Source organism: Molothrus aeneus, chromosome Z (genome assembly GCF_037042795.1).
Source record: "Molothrus aeneus isolate 106 chromosome Z, BPBGC_Maene_1.0, whole genome shotgun sequence".
In the NCBI taxonomy this organism is placed as follows: domain Eukaryota; kingdom Metazoa; phylum Chordata; class Aves; order Passeriformes; family Icteridae; genus Molothrus; species Molothrus aeneus.
Genome location: NC_089680.1, coordinates 9,192,710 through 9,219,063, shown reverse-complemented (window position 1 = coordinate 9,219,063; position 26,354 = coordinate 9,192,710). Strand labels below are relative to the sequence as shown.

At 55.9% G+C, this 26,354-nt stretch overlaps 2 protein-coding genes across 2 annotated transcripts; one reads left to right on the top strand and one right to left on the bottom strand.

The window, feature by feature from the left end:
* Positions 1–431: 431 nt before the first annotated feature.
* LOC136569008 (carbonic anhydrase 9-like) lies at positions 432–16,168 on the top strand. Its single transcript, XM_066569276.1, has 12 exons — positions 432–600; positions 7,472–7,495; positions 8,651–8,821; positions 10,998–11,140; positions 11,806–11,898; positions 12,141–12,207; positions 12,378–12,535; positions 12,699–12,834; positions 15,297–15,320; positions 15,499–15,525; positions 15,667–15,760; positions 15,903–16,168. The coding sequence occupies exons 1-12, from the start codon at positions 480–482 to the stop codon at positions 15,964–15,966; spliced, it is 1,122 nt and encodes a 373-aa protein (XP_066425373.1). The 5' UTR covers positions 432–479; the 3' UTR covers positions 15,967–16,168.
* Positions 16,169–16,901: 733 nt separating this feature from the next.
* On the bottom strand, positions 16,902–22,056 carry LOC136568874 (gamma-secretase subunit Aph-1b-like). The gene is made up of 7 exons (XM_066569086.1): positions 21,860–22,056; positions 20,336–20,506; positions 19,177–19,250; positions 18,883–19,005; positions 18,405–18,532; positions 18,049–18,172; positions 16,902–17,814 (listed from the first exon to the last, which is right to left on the bottom strand). The coding sequence occupies exons 1-7, from the start codon at positions 21,970–21,972 to the stop codon at positions 17,777–17,779; spliced, it is 771 nt and encodes a 256-aa protein (XP_066425183.1). The 5' UTR covers positions 21,973–22,056; the 3' UTR covers positions 16,902–17,776.
* Positions 22,057–26,354: the final 4,298 nt, after the last annotated feature.

The window sequence follows — 26,354 nt, the reverse complement described above, 5'->3', positions numbered from 1 at the left end:
GGCTGACAGATCCCAGACTCATCACTGAGGAGAGGGGACACCGAGTGCTGAGAGCCCATTCACTCATCACTGAGGAGAGGGGACACCCAATGGCTGAGGGGTCTTTCACCAACTGCTGGGGAGAGGGACCCCCCACCCGTGATGGGTCCTTGAAGCATCGGTGAGGAGAGGGAACGCCCGTAGCTGAAGGGGCTGAGGAGCCGACCGGGCTCCCCCGCCCCGGCTGCCCCGCGTGTCCTGGAGGGGGACTGGGCTGTGCTGGGGGCACCCCCGGGGCAGTCCCGCGTTCGAGTCCCGCGCCGGGCGGCTCACCTGCCTGGACCGTGCGGCGGCAGACTTTGGCTCCAGCCCCTATAAAAGGTAACGGAGGCGTGAGTCAGAGCCGCCTCCTCCTCCCCGCCCGCTCTCACTTACGTGCGGCCGGGCGGGCGGGCGGGCAGGCACGGAGCCGCCGTCCCGCACCCGCGCACTTGCCGGAGATGAACCGCGCCGCGCTGCGGGTCTCGCTCCTACTCCCGCTCCTGCTCCTGCCCGCCCTGGGCCGTGCCGGCTCCGAACAGGAACACGGCGGCGAAGAGACCCCGCATTCCGCGGGGAAAGGTGAGCGGGGGGTCCCTCGGTGCGCGGGGCTCCACCAGGCGTGGGGCGCCCCACTGCTCCTTTGGGGTCCCCGTGCACGAGGCGCCTCGGAGCTTAGTTTGGGGTCGCCAGTGCCTCAACAGCCTGATGCGTGCAGCACCCCAATGCTGAGTTTGGGGTCTCTGATGCATGGGGTGCCCTGATGTGCAGGGTTCCCTTCCTCGCTGGGCTGGGGGTCTTTGATGAGTGGAGCGCCCCAGTGCAAGGCGTGCTGGATTTGGGATGTCTGATGCTTTGTGCAGAGGTATCCTCAGTGCCAGGGAGTTTTCCCCTTGCTTGGTTTGGGGGTGGCGGGGCTGCTGTACCTCCTGCTGCACCCGTGTTAGGGCTCCAGGTGCGCCCCAGGATGAGGTGCCCCTGTGGAGATGCGACCCCCCAGCATCGCCCAGCTGCGGGCGCTGCACCCCCCAGCACGTCCCTGCCTTTGTCCCTGCTCCCGCCAACTCCCGTGCGGCTCGACTGGCCCGACCCCTGCCCAGGGGCTGGGCCCTCGCTTTGTCCGCAGCCCTTTTCCCTCGCTAAGTCCCTCTCGCATCAGACTGAGGGGCTCAGAGCTTCCTGAGATGGGGCTACAGGGGCTGTGCACCAAGCAGTCCCTGCTTGCTCCCGGGGACCGCCCGGAGGTTCCAGCCCCGCACCCGGCTGGGGAACGGCGGCCGGTCCCCTTCACCCTGCAGGATGTCGGCTGGGCCGCCCTGCGCCCACCTCGTCCCCCCGCGGCCCACTGGGAACGGGGTCTGGCCCTGCTGCAGAGCTGGATGGGGGCTGACGATGGGGGACGGGGGACGTGACAGAACGCAGGGCTGCAGGGTTGTGTGCCCCTCCTCCTCCTCCCCGTGCGATGACTTGCCGGTGCTGTGGGGGCTTTGAGAGTTACAGGTTCAGGGAAAAAGTCCTGGGTCTTTGGTGTTGGTCCCTTTTCTGATTGGAGGCATAGCCAGCGCTCTGCAGGGATTTTGGGGGAGTGCTGTGGATTTGTTCTTCTGGGGCTGAGTCCTGCACAGGGATGTTGTTGTCCCTGTTCATGCTCTTTGTTCCCACTTTGCCCACAGGTTTGTTTCCCGGGTCTCAGCCTCATAGCGTGTCCTTGGTTTTGCCTCTGGTAAGGAGTTGTCCTGACCTGTGCCAGGACAGCTGCCCTGTGGTAAGGACCAGGAATTGTTTTGTGCCAGGAGCTGCTTTTGTTATTCCAATGAATCACTTTTCTTACCAGAGCCGCTCTTGCCGGGCTGAGCCTGGACAGAGATGGGGATGCAGACGGTTCTTGCCACAGAGATTAAGTAACCCAGGCCACAGGGTGGGAGGGTGTCGGGCGTTCAGCATGCCGGTGTGCTGCGCTGGCCGAGGGGCTGGACACTGCGTGAGGCTTGGGAGGGCTGGGTGGGAGGACTGGGATGGAGAAGGGGAAAGGAGGTGGCCAGGAGGTCAGTAGGGAACAGGCAAGTTAGCCCATGCTATACCAGTGTTAAGAGGCTGAAGTTCTGGATGGAATCCCATGAGAAGCAGGTCATGGCTGGAACCCTGCAAGGCTCCTGCCAGCTGCCAGGACCTGCGTGTCTCAGCACCTCTGCCGGGTGGTGAGCTGGTTCCCTCTTCCTCGAGGCTAGTGCATGAGGTAGGGCTGGTGGCTTCCCAGCCCATGGACTCGGCACGTGCTCAGGGATTTGCCATGGGGTTGTTCCCTGAGAAGACTCTGGCTTGCCCAGAGACCTGAGTCCCACGCTAAGTGTGTCTTTGGGAAACAGTATCTCCCTTTCCCTGTTTCCTCTCTCTCTTATTCAGATGTGTCTTGCCCTCAGTGTCCCCTTCTTGCTCACTCTCCAATGTCCTTTTTCTCCAAGTGAACCTATTTTTCTTGCTTAATACTTCTTATTCATCTCTCCCCCCAGCTCCAAGCACAGATCTGTCCTCTGGGATTTCCCCATTTTCTTCCCTTTTGTTGGGATGGCCCTTTCTCCGCAGCACTCTGATTGTTTCCTGTTTCCCCCAACACTTGTTGGGGCAGCTGGGTTTGGAAGGAGCAGGAACATGCCCTGGAGTAAAGCCTGTCCTATGCCTTCCTCCACCCAAACCCTTGGCCCTCCTGGGGGGACCTGGCACAGTTGGGCTCCACAGCCCAAGCAGTTCTCCACCAGGAAAACAAAGAACAATCCCTGCAGAGACCTGTGCTGCCAGTGGCAGATTAAAGGCTGATCCCAAGGCTTGCAGTAGGTCAGAGTTTATAAACAACAAGGGACCTTAATGCAGCCAGGCTTGGGAGGGATCAGTGCCCCCATGGGCAGCACATGGGGTGGTGTCCTGGGCTGAAAGTACATGGGTGCTGCTGCATGGGGTGGGTCTGGAAGGAGAAACCAGGGAGAAGATGGGGCTGGGATGGCACAGCTGTCCCACAGAGACAGTTCCTGTGGGGCTTGGCAGAAGCATGCTTGGGTCATGCACGCCCCTGCCCAGAACCTGTACCGTGTTTGCCACAGGCTGGAGAGCTGGCTTTGGGCAGTGTGAGCACAGTGGCACAGTCCAGGTCCCGCAATCAGGTTACTGCCTTCAAGGGACATGGTGTTTGCATGTGTTTTGTAGGCTGGGACCTGGCTGCTGTGGCTGGTCCCTACTTTGAGACCTGCCTCTGTGCATCTCTGCATGGCCTGGTACCTCCTGGCCTACTGACCCTCGGGAATAGCACCCTACTGACCCTCTCTTCTGGGCCATGAGCTCCACTGATCCCTTTGTAGCCTGGGACAGCAAGGTGGTCCTGGTCTGGCATCTGTGAGCTGAACTCATCCCATGGGGCTTTGAGCCAGGTGTGGCTCAGGATTAGGTCCCAGTGGGAAGAGGAGGCTCTGGCAGGATGCCAGCACTCCCTGTGTCTGAGCACAAGGCACAGTGTGCCCAGCTGATAAGAGAGCAGGAGGGAAGAACTGGAAGTGAGCTCACTGTCCTGCGTGCCACACACGAGCCACTGAGCTTCTGGAGTTCAAGGCGAGCAGAGAGCACGAGTGGCTGTGCTGCTGTCAGGCAGCATCCACGCCGTGAGCAGCACGTGTTTCAGTGTTATCAGGTGTTCTGCATCAGCCTCAGACTGCATAGACCCTAAAATATGAAACAGTCAGGATGGGAGGTGCAGACCCATAGGGCAAACTCCTTCCTTATTGTTTGGCCCTGCTGCGGGTTGCCTCCTGGTCTGTGCAAATGATCCTGAGTCCTTTGGGTGCACAGTCCATCCCTGCGTGCCCTTGGTGAGGTCTCCTGGGTGCAGCTTGCTGCATCAGTGCCTTTCCTAAGTGGAATTCACAGCAGCCAGTGGTTGAGCTGGCTCCTCACGCTGCCAAAAGCTGCTCCTACCCTTCCTCCCGGACTGCAGGACATGCGGAGCAGCACGCTGGTAATGGCAGCGTCCGCCTGAGCTCGGCGGGAAAGTGTTGTTGGATGGTGTTGGATGTCAAGGAGGGAAGGGAGCTGGCACTTGCAGCAAAGCCTGTATCCCAGAATGGGAGGGCTGAATGGGAGCAAGGAACAGCAGGACAGCAGGAGAAAGCACAAAGGGAGTGTGTGAAGGGGGGAAGCTCGTGGGAAACTTGGCTGGATCGCGGGCCGCTGGGGAAAGGCGGGTGGCAGGCGGCACTCAGGTGAACCGGCGGGCTCTGCGCGGCTGGGAACGGAGGCGTTTTTGCCTGCAAGGGCAGGCAGATCCTGTGAGCACCCTGCTGTGTTCTCCTGCTGGAACCCCTGAAAGGAACTCTCTTCTTGCACGTTATCTCCCGCTGTGCGCATCGCATCACCGGGGCTGCGTCCCCCCACGTTTTTGGGAGAGCTCTGCAGTCCCTGCCGGGCCGGTGGGTGCTCAGAGGAAAGGCAGGGCATGCCAAGAGCTGCAGCACCCGCTGCCGAGGGGCAGCCACGTCCTTAGTGGTGAGCGGCAGCAGCCCGGCAGGAGGGAGACCTGGCATCGCACGGCTTTTGGGAGGAGAGGACGTGCTCCGGCGGGAGGTGTGGGAGGCAGACGGAATTATGCAAATCGGCACTTGGGCAGGGCAGTGGGTTAATGTTCACGGAAAAGGGATGCGAGATTGCAAATGCCCCCAGGTGGAAGGGATCGGAGGAGTTGTGCAGGGCTGCTCCGAGCCGTGCCGAGGCAGGGGCCGATGCTGAGAGCCCGACCCAGGGCTCGCCTCGGCGCTCTCCTGCAGCGCTCGGTGCGTGTGCCAGGGGGGCCCAACCCTGCACAGCTGCGCTTGAGAGACGCCTGCTTGAAGGGGGCGGCCTGGCTGTGCCATCATTGCACCCAGATCCACGGGATGGGAAAACACACTCAAGGGGACTTCAGTGGGTGTATAAGAGCTCACAGATCCTTTTGGTTTTGATGCTGAGACATCCCTGGGGAAGTCTGTTGGGTTGGAGTGGGTTGAACTGGCTCCTGGGTGCAGCTACAGCCTTCGGGGTGTCCAGAGCTGCCGAGCTGCGCTGGCAGGAGGCTGTGAGGAGGGTCCAGAGACCCCTCGGCTGCAGGAATAGGCATGTGCTGGGAGATGTGGGAACCTGAGGTAATTGGTACAGTGATGACACAGCAGGGCAGGTGTCAGCACGGGGCTGTTGCTCAATCTGTGATACGATGTTGGAGCTGTTTTCTGTCCAGGCAGAGTCCCTGGAGGTGAGCAAAAAGTGGGGTGTCGGGGCAGGCTGTGCCAGTAGAGGCATGTGCAGTGAACCATGTGCCACCCCTGGGGTGCTGTGCCTTACCTGTGCCAGGACTGCCCCAGTGTGTTTCTTTGTGCAGATAGTGCCACGAGGGGTAGGAGAGTGGGAGCAGTGTCAGAGAAGATATACTGTGTTTCTGGAGAAGGGTCCATGTTCTCTGGATTTTGTGCAAAGTTGGTGTCTGGGTAGCACGTACCCTTTGTGTGAGCAAGGTGGGCAGGACAAGTGAATCTCAGCTTGCTGTAGCACAGCTGGGTGCATCCATGCAAGCAGACATGGAGAGGGCACTGCAGTCTGTCCCATGACACATCTGTCCAGGTGCACGCAGCAGAGGTTGCCCTGTCCTCTGCTTGCTATTCCTTCTTCCCATGCCTTTGGGAATACCAAAGAGATCCCTAAGCATTGCTCCTGAACATCAGAAATGTGACAGAAGTGAGTCACCAGTCACACAGGACAGAGCCCCAAGATCTGTTCCCATCTCTGCAATACACAGTGCCCCTGAATGCCCTCCAGCCCTTCCCATTCCAGCCTGGCTGTGGTCATCCACGCTCCTGAGCAGCAGATGCACCAAGACCCCCAGCAGTGCCCATGCCTGGATCCTCACTGAGTGCAGGGCAGGATCCTGCTGGGCTTAGGGCCTTGCATGGGACATCTGGGCCTGGGAAAGCTTGCCTCCTCATTTCTCACCCCTGAGCTGGAATCCACTCCTATTAATAGCAGTGGCATGTCAATAGCTCTTGTCAGCAGCAGGGATAGGGGCCAGAGCAGCTCCTGCTGGGACCCTCCTGCATCCTGGCCAGGCTGGCAGACCCCCACCAAATGGCCCCACCGAGGGACAGAGATGATATTTGGGCTCAGCTGTACCTCTTAAATGCTCCTCCATGTCATTGCTGCTGTATGAATGTCCCCCTTTTCTCCAAACCTGTCCCATCCTGGCACTCTCTGCTCCTGCACTCAAGGGTTGGGAAGTACCAACAGCCTGTCCGTAGTGACAAACTTGCTGGTAAGGATAAATCAGAGGAGGAGCCTATGAACTACCTGTTGCGCCAGCCAGAGCAGGCACGTTATCCTTTTGGGTCATGTTTTCCTGCCTGGGGCAAATTTGAGCCCCACATCCCTTTGCCTGGAGCTGGTTGTTTAGAAGGGCTGGTGATAGCTAAGGTGTTTGGTCAGGGGCATCTGAGAAGAGGTTCTGGTGCACTTCTAGAGCCAGCTCCAGTGATGTGCCAAGAATCCAGGCATTGCTGGCAGCCCTTGAGGAGAGCAACAGTGTGAGGGCCAGCCTTTTAAGTACTGGGTACTCTCAGGACCTTCCCAGGAGGGCTTTTTCCCCTCTAGATTTGCACATTAGATCTAGAGATCTGGTACACCACCAGCTGTGGGAAGCTCAGGTCACATCTTGCCCTGCTGTGGTCACAGTGTGACCCATGGGTGACACAAGAAATGCAGAGGTCCTGTCATGGGATCCCTCATCCTCTCTCCTGCTTTTCCAAAGGAAAGGGTTTTGCGTGGTAGAACCTTATGAAGCTCTGTGGGGGCATTTGGGTGGTCATATGAACTAAAACTGGGGACAAGAGCTGAGCATTTGGCCTGGCACATTTTCCTGTGAAAGTCCATCCCCACTGCAGGGGCACTCACTGATGTAAAGAGAAGGTTTTGATGCTCATTTCTTTCCTCTGCTGTCAGTGCCAGGACAGCTTTCCCAGGTGGGAGGAGGGTGTCTGCATGGTCCAGTGCACGTTGCTGCCCAAACTCCTCATGGAGTGTGAGAGCTGCCCTTGTGAAGTGCCTTGTCTTTGGGCAGTGGGAGGTTCCAGCTGCTCTGGAGCTGGTACAGGTGCTCAGTAATGGAAGCCAGTATCTCTGATTTTTCTTTTTTGAGGATGATGACAAAATATCAGCCCCGGGGTTTTCCCTCTGACTGACAACTGCAAGGGACTTACACACGCTCCGAGGAGGCAATACCCTCTGGGAATATGCCTTTTGCTGGGACAGAGGGAGAAGTGGGAAAGGGGAAAGCAAAGGTGGGGAGGGGGATGGAAGGCAGTGGGAGCCCAGAGACCTGCTGCCTGGCAGAGGTGTGTTTGCTGACAACCTTTCCCTTCCATTCATGTGGTTCTTTCTTTTCTTTTTTTTCAAGGCCACAGCCACTGGAGCTATGAAGGTAAATACCCTGCAGTTACTTCTGCTTTTTTCCTACCACCCAGCAGATCCTGGAACAGAGCCAGCTGTGGTTAATTATTACAAGGCTTCCGTGCACACTCCACAACTCACCCTTCCCTCCTGCCTGACCCTGACACAGTGCCCGCACTCAGGCATGGATGGGCTGAAGAGCCAGAGGTTGATCTGATTTCACCAGGAAGCAGCAGCTCCAATGAGGGCCTTCCCAGCCCCGTGGGTGTGGGGGGATGACCCTCAGGGAAGGGCTCCTCCCTGAATGAGAGCTCCCCAGCCCTGTGCCAAGCGGGGGAAAAGGCTGCTCTCCCCATGCTGGACTTGCAGCCCATGCTGGGACTTTGACCAGCCCAGGGATTAGCTTGTCTTCACCTCTGCCCTCTGTCACCTTCCCTCCCCATCCTGCCTGGCCCTGCCCTTCCAGGAAGGCCTGGGGGGCTTCTCCACAGCACCCATGATGGGCATCACCACAGTGCTGTGACAGATACACCCTTTACTGCCCCATCACTCTGGGGTTTGGCTCAGCCACTCACACCCAGCTCCATATTTACAGGGGTCCTGTGAGGGGCTGGCCTGGGGACAAGCCTGGGTTTGCACTGGCCCATGACATGCTAGAAGCAGCCCTCTGCAGTGCAAAGAGAGGTTTCTGAGGCATCAGCCATGCTTATCCCAGCTGTGGTGCTGGGAAGAGGTGGCCATTTCAGCAGCCAGCCCAGCCATGTCAGCTGGCCCTTTGCCCCAGAGCCCAGGAGCACTGTGGTACCTTGCTCCAGCAGCACTGGGGTGGTACCTGCCAGTGGCCAGGCTGTGCAGGGCAGCCAGTGTGTGATGAGCTGCAGGGCAGCAGCTCCTCCACTTGCCAAATCCACTTGTAAATGATCTTCTTGCACTCTTCCTAAACACCCCTAAAATAGACTTTCCTGGCAGCTCACCATGCTCTGAGACCTTTCCTGATACAGCTGCGTTCAGTCACATGTTGACATAAAGCTGCTCCCAAGCTAACTTCATGGAAACTAAACTTATGCGCATGGCTACTTCCCTGGCCAGTGCAAGTCCCCTTCCCCAGCACCCCCAAACCTTCTTTCTGGAGGTCACCTCACCCTGAGGATCTCACTGACAGTCCCTCCCTTCCTTCTCTCACCAGATTTGAAGCACTGGAGCATGGACTACCTGGACTGCGGGGGCACCAAGCAGTCACCCATCAATGTTGACACAGCCCAGGCCATCTTCAGCCCTGACCTGCGGCCCATCCAGCTCTCTGGATACAGCCTGCCTGCCAACCAGCTGCTCAAGCTGAAGAACAATGGGCACACAGGTGGGGGCAGAGGCAGCTGCAGGGGCTGGAGCACAAGGAGAGGATGCTCAGACTCTCCCAGCAGGACTAGGCTTCTCTGGTGCCCTTACCCTGGGCTCTGGGAAGCAGATTGTCTTGCAGGCTGCTTGCCTGCCTTCTTGCCTTCTAGGCCAAAAGGGAAGCAACAGGCTGTAGAAATTTTACATGTCCATTTGTTTTCCTGGACAAGGTGAGAAGCCCCAAGGTGTCCAGGGCCATTGGGAGCTGGCTTCAGAAATTTGTTAACTCCACATCTTCTTTAAAAATGTGTCCCTGATATTTCTGATGTGCATTTTCAGCCACTGGTTCCTCCTCTGCATTTCACTTTCAAAGGACTCATCAGTCTCTGGATGTGGCTTAGACTTTAAGCTACTTACACCTGTCTTTTAGGGCACAACATTGGCCACCTTACTTTGCCTGTACTTGAGGATTCTATCTCAAGATCTTAAGAAATTTTCATAGGTTTTTGTTTTCCCTTCTCCAATACTAGCATGGTTTTTGTAAACAACTTTTGGACATGACTTATTCATCTTATTTTAGTACCAGCCTCTGTACTCCAGATATGGAGGAAAACCACATTTTTCCACAGCTGAGCATGGTTGGACCTGGTTGTTACCAGCTTTTTCTTGGAGGAGGCAGAATGTTTTGTGCACGCTGATATCTGCCAGCCCCTGAGCTAAGAAAGGGTTATGGAGAAAGGGACTTAAGAACTTGCTGATGGTGTGATAAGGCACCTCCTTGCCCTGGTAGCCAACGAGATGGAGCTGACCTGTGTATACAGCAAACTTGACAGGTCAGGCTTGCTGTGTGTGGACAGATCAGCTGCGTGCTGCATGCACAGAGCTCTATACCGTGGCCTCCTGCCCTAATGTGCCTGCAGAGTTAAACTAGTTGAGCTCAGTAGTTGCTATTTTAAACACCCTGGCATCTGGTGTTGCTTGGTGTTTAGAAAAGCAGTGAGAGCATTTTCGTTGGGGAGAGGGGAAGTACTTTCTCACAAGGCTTTTAAGACGCCTTTTTTATTGTGGCAACCACTGGTCTGCCTTATGAAAGGCCATAAATAAATAAAAAGTTGCAAGCCTAGTTAGCTATTTGTACAGTTACTCATTTTGGTAACAAAGTGTATATGTTACATAAGCTTTTTTGAGGGCCTGAAAATGACTCAGGTAGTTAGGAGAAAGAAGACAATGGTTTACCTATACAAAAGAAGTGTAAAAACAGATAAATTCATAGGGAGGGAACAGTTTCTCACTTCCTGTATTTGAGTTTTCTATCTCTGAACCCAGTGGCAAGGAACTTGAGATGGCCAATGACTCATCACATCCCTGTTACATGGTTAATCCCAAATCTGTGCCCTATTAGTGATGTAACTAAGGGACACCCCATTTAATAAAGGAAAAAGGAAAAGATTTTACATTAAAAATTAGGAAAAGGTGCTTAAAAGAATAGGACAGCCTTTCTTAGGGTCCAGGCATGCTCCTGATATTTTTGCCGCATGTCCAGGTAACTCAGTTTTAGATTTGCCACATTGCTGCAGAAGTCCAAAATAGCTGGACAAACCACACTAAAGTAAAGAAAAATCAAAGTATGAATTTATTGTATCCAAAGAGGCAAAAGTTTTAGCTCTAAGTACTTTCAAAATATTTAATGCTTCTGTGGCACTAGCTCCAGTGCTGTCATGCATTTGCCGTCTGCTTTATTTGAAAGGTCCCAGCTCGCCAAGAGTTGCAGCTCTCTGTCCCCTTGCCCTGCTCTCATAGATATCCACCACTCTGCCAGTATCCTTCTCTATGAATTCTGTTCACGGTCTCTTTATATTATTATCACTTACTGAATTAATTGTTGGATAACATTTAGCTTGGAGCTGGCCCCAGGAGTCTTTGTGGAGGGGCTCTTCACCTTCCAGCATTTTCATAGCAGCTCTTTTTGAAGCTGACATATTTACTGCAGTATCCTACAACCTTAGGTCAGAAGCTGAACTCTGCCGCATTGGCAGGCCTGCCCACAGCCTCATGACAAATGGAAAGCAAGGTTTTCTGTTATGACCAGCTTCTAGAAGCCCAGAGCGACTGTTTCCCTCGAGACGCCTTCTTTGCGTACCTGTGGAATGGGCTGGGCTTTGTGTTGTATTACTGACCTCTTCCTTCTGGCTCTGCAGTTGTCCTTGAGCTGCCCGACTCGCTGGCCCTGGTTGGTGGCTATGCCCAGCAGTACCGAGCTGCACAGCTGCACCTGCACTGGGGCTCCCCGGCAGGACCCGGCTCGGAGCACACCGTCAATGGGCGCCGCTTTGCTGCCGAGGTGAGGAGCCCTCACGGCGCTGGATGCACCTTTCCCCTCGTGGTGCTGGGCACAGAAGGTGCTGGAATGCTGTCATTGCTCCTCACCCATGGCTCTGGCTGTCACTGGATGTGGGCTGTAATTCCTGGCCAGGATCCTGGGCAGCTCTGCAGCAGTGGAGTTTGGTGTAGCAGGCCACACTTTGGTGCTGAGCCAGACTCATGCAGATGCCTGGTCCTGGGCTGATGGTGCAGGAGCTGGGGCAGTCCCCAGGCTGTGGAAGCCAGCTTTTCTGGAGGCTGTGAGCCTGCTTTGAGAGCTACAGGGACTGTTTACTCTGTACACACTGTCCTCTTGCTCTGCCAGCTCCCATCTGGTTTTATCCCTCCTTCTCTAGCTGCTGTCCTCAAACTGAGCCTGGCTCTGCAGTATTAGCCCCTGTTATGCAGGACCGAGTGCTGACTTGCTGTTCATGAGCAGGGAAGTTCCTGCAGGCAGAGCTTCATGCTGGCTGCTTTGCACCAGCAGACTTTCTTGGGCCCACCAGCATTTTCCCTTCCCTGTAGTGGTACTCATCACACCTGCATATGTCTCACAGCCCTTATGTCAGCAGGCTGTAGCCCTGTGGGAGTGAGCATCTCCCAGTGGTGTCCATCGAGCACTGGGATTGCATTTTTCCCTTCCAGATCCATGTGGTCCACTACAATACCAAGTATGACAGCTTTACAGAGGCAATGGTTCACCCAGATGGCCTGGCTGTACTGGGAGCCTTTCTGGAGGTGAGTTTCATGGAACAGCAAGGGGAGGATGGGATTGGGGTGGGTAGAGTTGGACCCAGTTTTGGAGACTGACAGAGGTGCAAATATACTTTGGAAGAAGGGGAGAGAAAGGGCAGATCAGCCCTGATAAGAATGAAGGGGTCACTGGGATAGGGTGCCTCTCTCAAGGAGCAGTACCTCCCTGCTGCCATCATCATCTTGTCCCGTGGCCTTGCTGTTACCTTGGGGTCTCTGTGTTGCAGGTTGGGCATGGGGAGAACCAATACTACCATGAAATACTTAAGCATCTGCATGAAATCCAAGAAGTAGGTAAGGCCCTGTCCCACCTCGTACTCTGTGTCAGGGGCTGCAGCCCAGCAGAGAAACCAGCTGCTCAGCAAAGCTGCAGCACATGCAGTGCCACACTGCCCATGATCTTCATGCTGTTGCCCTCCAAGGGGTTTGTACCAGTCTGACTCCCACTATATTTCATCTCCCAGGACAAGAAACCTTGGTGCCCGGATTCAACATTGCAGGTCTGCTGCCTGCCAACCTGAAACTCTACTTTCACTATAATGGCTCTCTGACCACCCCTCCCTGCTACCAGACAGTCAAGTGGACAATCTTCAACCAGACCATGCTGCTCTCTCATCACCAGGTCTGTCAGGGCAATGAGCTCTGCATTGGGTCTTTCCCAGCCTCTCCCCGTGAGCTGGTGTGGGTGCCCTGTGCCAGGGCTCTGCAGCTCATCTGCTCCCAAAAGTGGGATGTTATTCCCACATACATTATATGCTATTATGCTCACACTGCTCTCCTTCCAGATGTCAGTGCTGGTTTCGACCCTGAAAAGCCCTGAGGACGAGCTCTTGCAGAACAACTACCGGCCAGTGCAGAGCCTGCACGGGCGGCGAGTGCTGGCGAGTTTCCAGACCTCCCCTTCAGTGAAACACACTCCTGGTAAGGAGTGACTGAGTGTGCTCAGGCTGCTCCCAGCAGCAGGGATGCAGTGATGGGGGCAGCAGCAGGATTCAGTGCTTCGTGTATCCTACAGAAACACAGCATGGGTTAGACCTCCCCAGCAAGTGACATGTGACAGCAATGGTCTTGGGGTCCTGGTCTCTCCCATTTCTGCACTTCCTTCACCCTGCCTGGGGAAGACTGGTTTATAGAAACTTATTTCATCCTTAGTCTTGCAGATCTAACAGTAGCAGGACTAGAGGATGCATGGTCAAGAGCAAAGAGGCAGGTCCTAGCACCCCAGCTAGCTACTTCAATCCCAAATGCAATAGATAAATTCAGTAGGAGCTACCAGAGGTACGAGCTTGCAGTGAACACCCCTCCCGCAAATCCTGCAGGACGGGCAGTGCTGGGGACCCCTCCTGAAGGCTGTGCTCTGTCAGCACAGCCTCACACATCCTGGCCAGGCACACAGTCCCCTGCCTGAGGGGTCCCTGAATGCCCACCCTCTATTTCTCCTTGAAGGCCTTTCTTGCATTGGTGATTTCCAGGCATGAGTAGAAATGACTATTAATCATCAGGTGAGACTATTGCTCTGCATCACTGAGTTTTTGCCCATTGCTGCTCCCTGAGGTCACTGGGGGGGTTTTGTTCAACATCCTGTTCATTTTCTGCTCTGATGGCATTTCCTACACCTTCTGTGAAGGTGACTAATAGGAACAGCACAGGGTTGGTCCCAGGCCTCTGGGCAATGCCTCAATAACCACACAATGTGGTGCAAGGCACTTCCCTCACCATTCCACCTGCAGCCTGCTTGCTAATGGCTCTAGGCTTTTAATCACTGCGGTCTTCAGCCTGGCTAGCAGTTTCCCATGTGGCACTGCATCAAATGCTTCACTGAAACTGGGAGAGATAAAATCTACCACATTTTCTTTGTCTAGAATATCACTTATCAAAGAAGGATATCAGGTTAGGCTGGCATGCTCTATCTTTGGTAAACCTCTTAGATACTTTATCATATTTTCCATTTACCTCCAAGCCTTTCTTTTACTACTTTCTTGCAGAAGCTGTTCCAAAGCCTCCCAACACTGGGGCAAGGGGGGAGTTGGCCAGCTCTACTTTTTTTTTTTTCATTATTTGCTATTTCTATACAAAAATCCCCACTGTAACAAAGCCCCAAAGGTCTTGCTCCAGAAGTGCCAGGAGAATGTCCCAGTACTCTTGGATGAGGTTACTGGTCCCCTGCCTTGCGTGCACAGGATTGTTGGGGGTTTCTCCCCATGTCAGTGCTAACTGCCTGCTTTAGCCCTTGGGGCTGCTGAGCACTGAGATGGAGTGCTTTGGGGTCAGATTTTGTTTGGCTTGCAGCTGCACCTTCTGTGCCATTGCTTGTTGATCTTTTTGCCAGTCACCCCCAGCTCGGGATAAGCACTCCTGTCCCCAGCTGCTGGGTGGAGGTGGCAGATTTTCTGCAGCAGCCATGGAGCTGCATAGAGCCCATAGATAGTGCCACCCTGTGCACCATACCCGAGCCATGTACAGATGATAATGCAGCTCTTTAAAAGCCATGCTTTCATGCTGGGCAAACATTTGTCCAGCACAGCTCCCTCCCAGCATGCAGGGCCACCAAGCCATCCCCATGCCAGGTGCCCTACCTGCAATGTGTGGCTGCCTCCTCCCTGGGAGCTGCTGACCATCTCACTGCAGACAACTGTCCCCACAGCTGCTGCCTGCTGGGCTCTGTGCAGGTGCCTCTCTGGGGTCTCCTGTGCAGTCATGGGGTGCTGCAGTGCTCAGCACCCTGCCTGCTTCCTTGGCTGTAGCAGCAATAGTGGGGGGTTTCTGGCTGGGTTCAGCAAGGCTCAGGTGTGCCATTGCTTGTTGATCTTTTTGCCAGTCACCCCCAGCTCGGGATAAGCACTCCTGTCCCCAGCTGCTGGGTGGAGGTGGCAGCTTTTCTGCAGCAGCCATGGAGCTGCATAGAGCCCATAGATAGAGCCACCCTGTGCACCATACCCGAGCCATGTACTGATGATAATGCAGCTCTTTAAAACCCAACTAAAGCATTTACTAGTCTTAGAATAGGCGATAGAAAAGACACCATCGGCGCGATAGAGACCACATACCATAAGGGAAAGATGAAATAATGAAAACTAAGCTATAAACAGCAAAGATCAACCCTTGTACCTTTTGCATCATGGCCTAGCAAGAAAAACCAAGCAAAATTAATTTAAGGTGTGGTTCAGGGATCCTTTTTTCTCCCCTTTTCTCATGCTTCTGGCAGGGTGTCAGGGCTGGGCTTCCCGCAGCAAGATGCTGTGAGCTTCTGGGGATGTGGCAGCTGATGGGAGTCTTGTAGGCAGCTCTACTTTAGAAGTGGAACCCAAAGGCCTTCAGGCTTGAGACTTCCCTCCCCAAATACTTCAAAGGCTCTGCCCTGACTGTGTTGTCTCTCTTTACAGGTAGTGATGATTCAGCAACAGCAGGTAGGTGAGGGGCTGGCACAAAGCAGGGGAAGGTGGGCATGGGGTGTACCTGCCTGGGAACTGGGGTCTTGTGCAAGCCACGTGCCGAGTTGGGGGCGGGCAGCCACAGTGGGTTCCTAGGGCTGCTCTAGCATCCACGCTGCTGGTTCTCATCTTCCAGTCTTTGTCTCCTTTTCAGAAGGACACTCCAGCTCATTTCACGCAGGTAAGCACGCCCAGCCAAGGCTGGTCCTTTGTGTCCCCTCTGCCCTTGGGCTACCAGCCTGCTCCTTGCCTCCTTGCCTCCTCTTAGCCAGTAGTTGCAGGGGACCACCCCCAGTGTAACATGGCTGTGCTTGGCTTGCAGGAGATGTGCTGGCTGTGCTCTTCGGGGTGCTCTTTGCTGTCACAGCACTGGCCTTCCTGCTGTACATCTATAAGCACCGCAGCCAGAACACACGGTGAGCAATGGGGAGACACAGGAGGACAGTGCCTGGGGGCAGGATGGGTCCAGGACCCCCACAAGAAGAGGGTTTAATGGTGGTTTCAGGCAACAAGACCTCCCTCCTGGTCTAACAGTTTCCCCCTTTCTTTCCCCACCAGGCTGGACTCGCCGACCAAATCCAAGGTCATCTACACGGCAGCCAGCACCGAGAACACTGCGTAAACTCCACACCTCTGGGGCAGTCCCAGCCCCACTGGCTCAGCCTGTCACCCCAACTCCCCTCACTCCCACCCCAGGTCAAAGAAGACCAGTGCTCCAGCATGCCTTGGCTGCACGGGCTGCCCACATGGACTGTTTGTCTGGGGGGCAGCATTTTGTCCCCAATAGATATTTTTGTTATAAAAAAGGTAAAAACTCTTAAAAAAAAAAAAAAAAAGTAAAATCCTCCCATGGTACCAGCTGTCTCTGCTGCCTTTGTGGGAAGCTGTGGGGCAGGAAAGAGCACCCTGGTTCAGCTGGAATCACAGCGGAGAGGGGTGGGCAGGGACCCCTTCCCAACCGGCAAAGACAGCATCAGCCTCTGTGCACCGGGCAGAGCTCCAGAGTAAGCAGCACAAGGCTTCTTCTACAGCTCAGCCCTGCCCTCCATCACTCTGGGACTTCTTCCTCCTCTTATTTGTGCAAAGCATTGGAAAAACATAGCTGTGGCTTGGTAAGGCTGAAGAAAGGCAGAGCTGAAGGTGGCAGAGCCACTTCTTGCTCACTGGGCAGCCCCCACCCAGCTCACCTCTGGCTTTATCACAGCTAGATTTGCCAGGACAACCCTAGATCCATGGCCACCTCCCACCTTTCATGATGGCTCCTGTGGAGCTGAAGCCAAGTCCCAGGGAGCTTTATGGCGGTGACAAAACCGAAATAAACTGGCCCTGTGTGCGAGAGGAACCTCTCGATCTACAGCCCTCAGCGGCCTCCACCCTAAAGCTGTAAAATTAGAGTTCAGCCACTGTTAGGATGGACGGTGCAGGAGCAAGGCCTGCAGGCAAACAGGGTCTGCAACTGCCAGACCATCCCCCTCCAGCCACACCACCACAAGCCACTGTTACCACTGCTTGTACCCTCCCCACAAGGGCAGCACTGCTGGCCACACAGAACCCCGCTTGTCTGTGGTACTTAATTTTATTGGTATAAAAGCCCACTGTGGATAAAACTGCCTTTTCAGCCCGATGGCAGTTTCTCCCTCCCAGCCCTGTGGCACAGAACCAGGGCTGGTACCCGCCTGAAAATCCCCAAGAACAGGAGAGGGCAATGATCCATTGGAATGGTCCCTTGAACCCCCTCCCAAATCTGTGCCGGCAACAGCTGTGGCATTGTGTCTCCTCCCAAGCCCTCCACCACCCTCCATGCCCACTGGGTCCTTTGGATACTGTCTTTTTCCCTCTCCTCCTCCCATCCTGCATGGTGTCAGTACCCACGGGTCCCCCAGCACCATCCTGCTGCACCAGGATGCCAGCTCACCCCTGCCAGGGCTGTGGCTCCTGGGGCAGCAGGACTGGGCAGAGAGGTGGAAAAAGGAGCACTACAGCAGTCAGCCACGACCCAGGGCACGGCAGCACTTTGCAAAGCCCCTTCCTCCACCCTGCAGTGAGGAGGCAATGCAGGCCCCCTGCCCTGGCATGGGGGGCAGCACATCTGTGGCAGCGGGGGGAGAAGCGATGGGTTTCTTTGGGCTCAAGCCTCCGGCAGTCACAGGCAGGCTAACTGGGGCCGAGCTCACAGCAGGGCCAGCAAAGTCGGGTCCCCCAAAACTGAGGTGTTTTATGGGGACTCCCAAAGGGGCATTGGAGTGAGCCAGTCTCAGCCACACTTGGTCAGCTGGCTGCCACAGCTGGACCCCAGTGCCTGCCCCACCAGGGCTGGCCAGGGTCCCCCAGTCCAGGAGAAAAGATATTGCAAAGAAGGTGATGGCCGATCCTGCCGCCAGGATAGGAGGGGAGGGGAGGGGTGACTGGGGACCGGAACATCCTGCAGGGCCTCAGGATCCTGGCTGGGGGCTGGCTCCGCTCCGTAAACCTGCAGGAACCAACATGAGAAACAGTGAGTTTTCCCCAAACTCTACCCCACTTCCCCCAGGAGAGGCAACAACCTGACAATGGCCTCAAAAACCACCTGCTCCTCTGCTCTGGGAGACAAGGGGGTGATGCCCTTGCTTGAGACATTGGGACAACCTCTCACCATCCCAGCACCAGTCCGGGTACCCCATGAGACCCAAAGTGTCCCCCACCCCCTCTCTGGAGCAGCACTTACAGAGCAGGAAGCGCCGCAGGTTCTGCGCGGATCCCCCCGAGAGTAGGTAAGCCCAGGCAGCAGCAGCAGCCATCAGCAGGTAGGAGGGCACCAGGCTGCCCATGTACAGGGGGTTGCAAAACGACTGCAGAGAGAGGCACAAGAAGAGAAGGGTGAGCAGGCAGGAGAGGACAGGGACAGGATGTGTGGCAGTGTCATCACCTCAGCAAACGGAGTGGGACAGGCGGCACCAACCCCAGGATATGGTTTGTGAAGGGCCAGCTCCTTTGCTAGTGCCGAAGGCTATTTCCTGCCAGCACAGGGACCAGTACTCTGAATGCAGGTCCCAGCACAGAGCCCTGCTCCCAGTTACTCACCAACCCCGAAACAGTGAGATGCATGATAACGACTGCTGCGATCTCCCACCAGCGCCGGTGCTCGCAGCCGTGAAAGAAGAGGATCCCCCAGAAGGTGTGAAGGAAAATCAGCACCATGGTCATAAAAGCTGCAAGGAGAAGAAGAGGTGTCACCAGGGAATCACCCACTTGACCTAGCCAGCAGACTTGGGGAAGGGATGGAGATGAATCAGTAAAGGGACAGTAGAGAAACACCTTGGCTGGACTGGGAGGTGCTGGGTCAGACTCCACATGTGGGGAACATGAAAAGAAGATCAGGGAGGGCCACAGGGGACAGCAAGAAGGGTTTGCCACAGAGATATGTGACAGGGGACTATAAGGGTCTCAGGTAAATGTGGGTGCAGCATGGACAAGACAATGTAAGAGGGAAAACTCCAGCACCTTATCTACTGCATCTGAGGTGGGGCAGAGATGTGAGCAAAGGGTGCCAGTTACTCACCTGAGGTCAGGAAATACAGCTGTGAATCCCCATGGATGCCCACAGTGCCAGGCCCTAACGCGTCTGCCAGGAGATTGATCATGGAGAAGGCGCCGCTCATGAGACCAAAGCCCACACCAGCCACTGCCAGGACAGGGACACTGTTAAACCCTGAACCTCCCAAGGGTCACCCCATGCACCTCTGAGCAAGCTTTGGCATGAGAAATCTCCCTTTGCTCCCAGCACCATCCTCAGCCCTTCCCAGCCTCACCCCCTGCCCCACAGTCAGGGTGCTCCACTCTGCACAGCACTCACCATATGCCATTTGCTGAATGGAAATGGGGGAGCAGCCGTCCTCACTGAGGGCCACCAGCCCCTCAATGGCCTTCCTGTGGAGTGAGAGCACACTGGAGTCCAGCACAGCCAAGCCAACTCCTGAGGCATGGTGCACTGTTCACTCTGCATCATGCCACCCTCCTGGCAACCTCCCCCTCCCCGAGCAACACCCACCATGGAGACTGTCCGTGTGACTGTACCACCAGACAAACCAGGCATGTGAAAATCACGTGAGGCCACACAGAAAGATTTTCCACAGAGGAATGCGGGTGCCAGCCAGCCCGGCAGAGCAGGGTTGGTGTGAGCAGGACGTTGGGTGTAAGGCAAGCAGCACCCCCGCATGGAAAGCAGCCCCACTGCAGGCGTGGGAGGCTGTACGTGATCTCCGCACTTAAAGAAGATGTTGACTAACAATGGAGGAGGTGCAGGAAGAGCTCAAAGAGTTAGAAAAATTCAATGGGGAGAGAAACTGTGAGAGGAGAGGCTTCATAATTTGTGACAACTAGAGGTGTGATAGGTGAGGAGGATGCCAGGCAGGTCCTCAGCCTAGGGAGGACAGCAGTGCTTGGGACCGGAGATCCGCAAGGCAAAGGAAACGCAGTGGTTTTATGTCAGAGGCTGCTCCGTGGAGCTCTGCTACCCTCTGCCTGCCCGCCTCCGGCAGTGCCCTGCCGCAGGGAGCCTGCCCACACGGCTCCCCCCCTACATTCTCCCAGGAAGACCAGGGAGTATGAAGGACACCTCCCTGTGCCTGCCTGACCAGCCCCAGCACAGTGCCCATCCATCCACAGGACAGAATGCAGCACGTCCTCCCCTGACAGCAAAAACCCCTGCACTCCAAGACAATGGTATCAGGAAGGCTGGAAGCTGCCCAGGCTGCTCTGAGACTGTGACCCAGGCTGCTCAATCAGGGCACCAGATCTTCCAGACCTTAGGGCTGCTCTGTCCCACCACCTGAGACCCACTGAGGTCAACACACTGAAACAGGTGCCACCCACGGGCTCGGGGTAAGCACTGAGGCAGCTTCCCACCACACCTGACACTCCCCCCAGTCCAGCAGCTCCCAGGCAAAACCTGGGACCACCATAGCTGGGAAGAGCATCCAGCAGCGCTGGCACAGTGGGGGAGATGCTGTTACCTGAGGAGCTTGTAGTAAAGGAAGCGGAAGGCCTCCTGCAGCAGCACAGAGAACATCACCCCAAAAATCAGGAGCCCCTTCTGCAGCCGCTCATCCTGGGGGTCGCTGGCTTTCACTGCGATAAACCAGATGAGGGATGAGAGCAGCAGTGACACCAGCCAGAAGAAAGCCCTGTAAGAGACAGAGCTTGCTGGCACCGGTGCTGTGCCAGAGCCCCTGCCGTGCTGGGACTGGCACTGGCAGCTGTGCCCCAGCCATGCCCACTCTCCAACCAGCACCAGTGCCACTCTGGTACCAGCGCAGGGCCGGTGCAGGCAGGCACACACACTGCTGTGCCTGCACACCTGCCCCACTGGTCACCAGAACTGGCACCAGTGCTCCTGTTGTGCCCACAGCAGTACCAGCACCAGGCTCATATCCATGCCAGTACCAGTTCCAGTACCACATCTTTCTGGTCCCACAGTGGTACTGCTACCAGTTTCCCAGCTGCACACACGCACCAGTACCATTGCAAACACCCCACTGATACTGAATGAGTTTTTGTGTCTACAATGTGCTGTGACAGTAAGACAAACAATATCGGTGCTCCTGTCATGCAAGCAGCAGCACCAGTGTGAGTACTGGAGACTCCAGTGAGCCCACATCAGCACCAGTGTGAGCACTGGTGACTCCAGTGAGCCCACAACACCACCAGCACCAGTACTGGCGACCCAGTTAGCCCACAACACCACCAGCACAGGTACTGATGACTCCAGTGAGCTCACAACACCACCAGTGTGAGCACTGGTGACTCCACTGAGCTCACAACACCACCAGCACCAGTACTGGTGACTCCAGTGAGCCCACAACACCACCAGTGTGAGCACTGGTGACTCCACTGAGCCCACAACACCACCAGCACAGGTACTGGTGACTCCAGTGAGCCCACAACACCACCAGCACGGGTACTGGTGACTCCAGTGAGCCCACAACACCACCAGCATGGGTACTGGTGACTCCACTGAGCCCACATCAGCACCAGCATGAGCACTGGTGACTCCACTGAGCCCACAATAGCACCAGCACGGGTACTGGTGACTCCAGTGAGCCCACAACAGCACCAGCGTGAGCACTGGTGACTCCAGTGAGCCCACAACAGCACCAGTGTGAGCACTGGCGTGCCTGCTGCAGCCACGATGGTGCCTCAGCCAGCACCAGTCACATGTCTATCACAGCCCTGATGGCACCACCACCCTGTCACACCCATACTGCTACCAGCACCCCTGTCACGCCCACACCGTACCACCACCGGCACTGGTACCAGCTCCCCTGTAGCGACTACAGTGATCGTGCTGAGGCACTGGGACCAGCAGCCCACTACATCCGAATTGGGACCAGCACCAGCAACAGAATCAGTGCCCCCGCCACGATGGTTCTGGTAGCAGCACCGGAGCTGGTCCCAGCGCCCCGCCCCGCTCACGCCGCTCCCGGAGCCGATCGTGGTCCCGCAGCCCGGCGGCACCGGAGCCCCCATGGCTGACTGACCCGGCGATGAGGATGATGATGCGGAGGGGGTCGCGGGCGATGGTGAAGATGAAGAGGCCGAAGGCGGGCCCGAAGGCGATGAAGGTGCACCCGAAGAAGACGGCGAGCGTCATTTCGGCGGGAGCGGGGGCACGGGACCGGGCTCGGAGCCGGAGCTCGGACCGGACGGGCCCCGCGGCCCCTTCCCCCTCCGCCGCCCTTCCGGGGCCGATGACGTCACACGTGCGCGCGCCGCCGCCGCCGGAAGCCGCGTCCCGGGGCGGGCCCGGGCCCGTCAGTCACGGGCGGCGTTGGATGCCGGGAAATGCCCCGGCCGGGCGGGCGGGCACCGGGACAGCTTACCCGATGAAGGAAGGGGTCGCAGCCCCAGCTGGCAGAGCTCCAGAAGGGTCTGGGGAAGGCTCTCCGGCGCACGGTGCGAGCCGTGGGGGAGCCTGTGCAGGAGCTGGACGCGATGGTCCCCGTGGGTCCCTCCCGGCTCGGCAGGCCCGTGGTCCTGTGGGGGCGCAGCCTGCGCCCAGGGGAGCTTGGCCTCGTCCCCACGGCCACCTCGAGGAGCAGGGGCTGGGCGAGGTGTGCAGCGTGTCCCGCCCTCGGTGGTTCTGTGCTCCCTCCGCTTGGCACCTCCAGTCCAGCCCCATATCAACGAGGTTGACACGGAAAGGCACTTCAGGGCGCTTCCCACTTACAGGCGCCGACACCCCAACACACACCCTTCCTGCCTCCGGGAGACTTTGAACAGGAGCACTGGGTGTATGGTTTTGCTGACCCGGCAGAAACACTGCGCCCATGCCAGTCTTGGCACACATGCAGCAAGGGCAGAGAAGGCTTTTGAGGGGTCTGGAAAGGCTTTTGTTACATCGTGGAAAACAGGCTCTGTTTGTGGGAGGCACAATTCACAGCAGAGCGCTCCAACATGGAGTACAGAGGGCTCTCCTGAACCAGGGGAATCCCAGGGGAGCAGGGAGATGTGGGTCCCAGCATATCCCCACCAGCTCATGGGCTTGCCCTTGCAGCCAGCAAGTTGGTAGCTGTAAGTGAGAATCACAGGATCTTTTCCACTTTTTCAGGGAACATCACTGATATTTTGGCTTGATCACCAGGGTTTACAAGGCCAAGTCGTGCCCCCAGCACAAGGGATTGCAGAGGAGGAGAGAGGGGAATAGTTTTGTCCCTGCCTAGGATTTCATAACTTTTTGCAAAACAGCCCAGAGTCAGCCCACCTGGCCCAGAGAAAGTCACACCTCACTCTGTAAGCAGGGGACATCCACTTAGAACCCCTGTGTTAGTTACAGCTACAGGCCCGGGGTTCTGCCTGCTTGGCCTAGAGAGCCTCAGGGAGCTTGGCGAGGATGGCCAGGACCCACTGAGGGGTGGAGATGAAGGCTGGGGCTTGCCAGCCTGGGAGATGTGGCTCTGGTGGCTGCGACATCAGGGAGGATGGGTCACAGCAGGAGGTGTCACCAGGGACATCACCAGCCCCAGCAAACCTGGATTCTGGTGACCAGTGAGCATGCATGCAGAGGAGTGCTGGGCTGCAGAGGGATGAGGGCAATGCCCAGGGCGTTTCTAAGACACGCAAGTACCTCAAGGCAGGACAGGCCACAGAACTGTGCTTGGGCTGGACGAGGAGCTTAGGGCTCTCAATGGCGGCAGGTGCTCAGAGAGGCTTTGGGGACATCCTGGGTGTTCCCAGCCCCCTGCTGCCTCCCACCCAAACCTGATGAGCTCCCTTTCCATCCACCAGGCCTTGGCTCCAAGACTTGTGTTCTTCCTGGCTCTGCTGACCATCTAGCCCAGACTGCAGCACTATGACCAGGCCAACATGGACACAGCCAAACGGATAGAAGTGTGTGAGGAATATCTGCATCATGAGGTGACTTGGCTGCTGCAGGTGATAGAGGGAAAGAGGGGCACCGTGGAAGCCCCACTCCTTTCTGCAGTGCAGCAGCAGTGGCTGTTTCAAGGTGCTGTATCAGCCCTGGTCCAGGTCACTGTGGGCTGCTGCTGGACAGATGAAGGAAGCATGCCTCTGCCAGCTACAGGGAGCAGGAGAACTCCATCAGCAAGGAGGAGGACAATGACCAGAAGAAGTTCAAAGGTGCTCATAATGGTCTCAGATCTTTGTAATCACCACATCCATCACCAATGGAAACATTCAAGCTAAGGCTGGATGGGGCTGTGGGCAACATGATTTACTTGAGAGTGCCCCTCCTCATTGTGGCAATGATCTTTAGAGATCCCTTCTGCCCCCAGCTATTCTGTGATTCTAAAGCAGGACCTGCCCAGGACTTGAAGCATGGACCAGCATGATAGAATCAAGACCAGTAATTTTGTCATCTTCTAAGTTAATACTATGCAGTTCACCAAAATGATGATCCTAGCCCAATCCACAAAGACAATAAACAGCATAGGGGAGGCATCCTGCAAGAAAGGCATTTCATAGCACAGCCCTGATAACAAGTTGTTTTTATTTATTTTCTTTTGCTCTGAAGGGAATAAATCAACCTTGTCACCAACAACTGCTAAACCAATGCAATGAATTGTCCCCAAGAGTCCCTTTCTGCCTGTCACCCTGTCATAGGCCTGTCTTGTAGCAGAGATGCTCCAGTGCTGCTCCCAGATCCCCTGAGCAAGAGGAGCAGAGGCCACATGTGCTCCTGTACTGCACACTCCACTCTCACAGGCAGCACAGCTCCAAGCATTGCATATGGGCAGGCTCATACAAAATTGAGATGGTGCCACGTGGTCATGGCCATCCATGCTTCCCTCCAGCTGCTTTGTCCTCTGCTGACTTCGACAAGTCAGTAACACAGATTTGGGGACTTTGAGATTTATGTGGCACTTGGCTTTAGGGGGTCTGGCCAGTTTTGAAATCCCCCAGAGTTTTGCAAAACCTTCACAATTTGGCAACACAGTTTATTCTGGCCCTCTCCCCAATGTCTTAAGCTGTAGATGCAGGGAGAGACTGAGGGGTGGCAGTAGTGTGTGCCTGGCTCTGCACAGCTTCACAAGTCTCATCAAAGTATCTCAGATGCTCTTTGTGTGGTCCTCCCACTCCACCATGTAGTTCAAGGGCATTGAAAGGCAAGGATTCAGAGAAGAAAAGAGGCACTGGAGAGATGAGAAAACTGGAGCAGAGAGCAGAGGGGAGAAGCTGCTGAAAGTTCATGTGCTGGTATGTCAATGGGGTGGCAACTAACAGCAGGGCTGAAAACTCTCTGGGGAGATCTTCAGTCTGCCAGGCCAAAATAAAGAAATCCAAAGGTTGAAATTCCATGGGAGAGGTGGAGACACAGGAAGGGAGGAGGGCAGGGGCACTTCAGTTCTCATCGTGGGGCTGTGACACCTGTGGGGAGACATGCTCCTATGCCAGCAGTTCCACAGTGACCTGTGCTCCCAGAGCTTTCCCTGGCCTACCTATTTCTCTGTGACGCCACAGGGGAAAGGAGATGAGTGGAAGAATGGAGGAAATGCAAAGCTTTGCTGAACCATGACATAGCTCATGTCTTTCTCAGGCTGAGCATCACCTGGGAACAGCAGTCAAGATCTCACTGCCAAATCACAGGTCATTCAAAGCAATAAGAAGCCCCTTGCAGCGAGGTGTAAACAGTTAAGTTGAGTGGACTGGTCCAAACCAGGAGGCAGCAGCAGCAGCTAATGGGGAAGAAATAGTGGGTGTGAAAGGGCTCTTTGTCCCAGCAGGAAGGCGAAGGGCACCCAGAGGCTGGGCACTGGGACACACCCTGACCGGGGCACAGGGCAGGCTTGTTTGCAGTGCAGGGTGCAGGCTTCAGAGAAGAGGTGCTTTTACATGCTGGTTCTTTTTGAAGCCAGACAACCCCCTGCCTGGAAGGTGCTTTGACTAAACAACAGAATGGCTCAGCTGATGCACTGCAGAAGAGGAGGGCGGGCCCAAGGAGGAGCTCCAGCCCTTGCGCAGAACAGCTCAGCAGTCCAAGACACAATGTACTGTCCTCCCTCCAACTCCTCCAGGCCCAGGGTGGGAGGCTGCAGCTCACAGCAGACTTTGCAACCTTGAGAAGATGAACTGAAGATGAGCACCCCATAACACAGGGAGCTTTTTTTCATACTGTAGAAGGCCTTAGAACCACAAAACAGAATTGCTGGGCCATGGAGAGGGCGGGAGGCCAGCAGCACCTGGGCAGGAAAGAGATGCAATCTCAACACCCTCCTTTCCTGACCTAAGAGGCACAGCAAATAAAGGAAAGCAGATAACAAAAGCTATCCCTGTCAGGCTCTTGCTGGGTCTGGCTTGACAAGGGGTCAGCATGAATTGTGTTTCCTGGCAGTGTGTGGATGTGCTTTTAGAGGGATATCCGCTGGGTAGCGTGGGACAACAGGGCTTGGTCCACATCACAGAGGGGCCCGAAGCGAAGGGCAGGACTAGATAATGGCTTTGGGCATCCCCAGGAAATCCAGCCCATTTTGGTAACAGCAATGAGACACATCCGGCTGCTCTTCAATTTGAGTT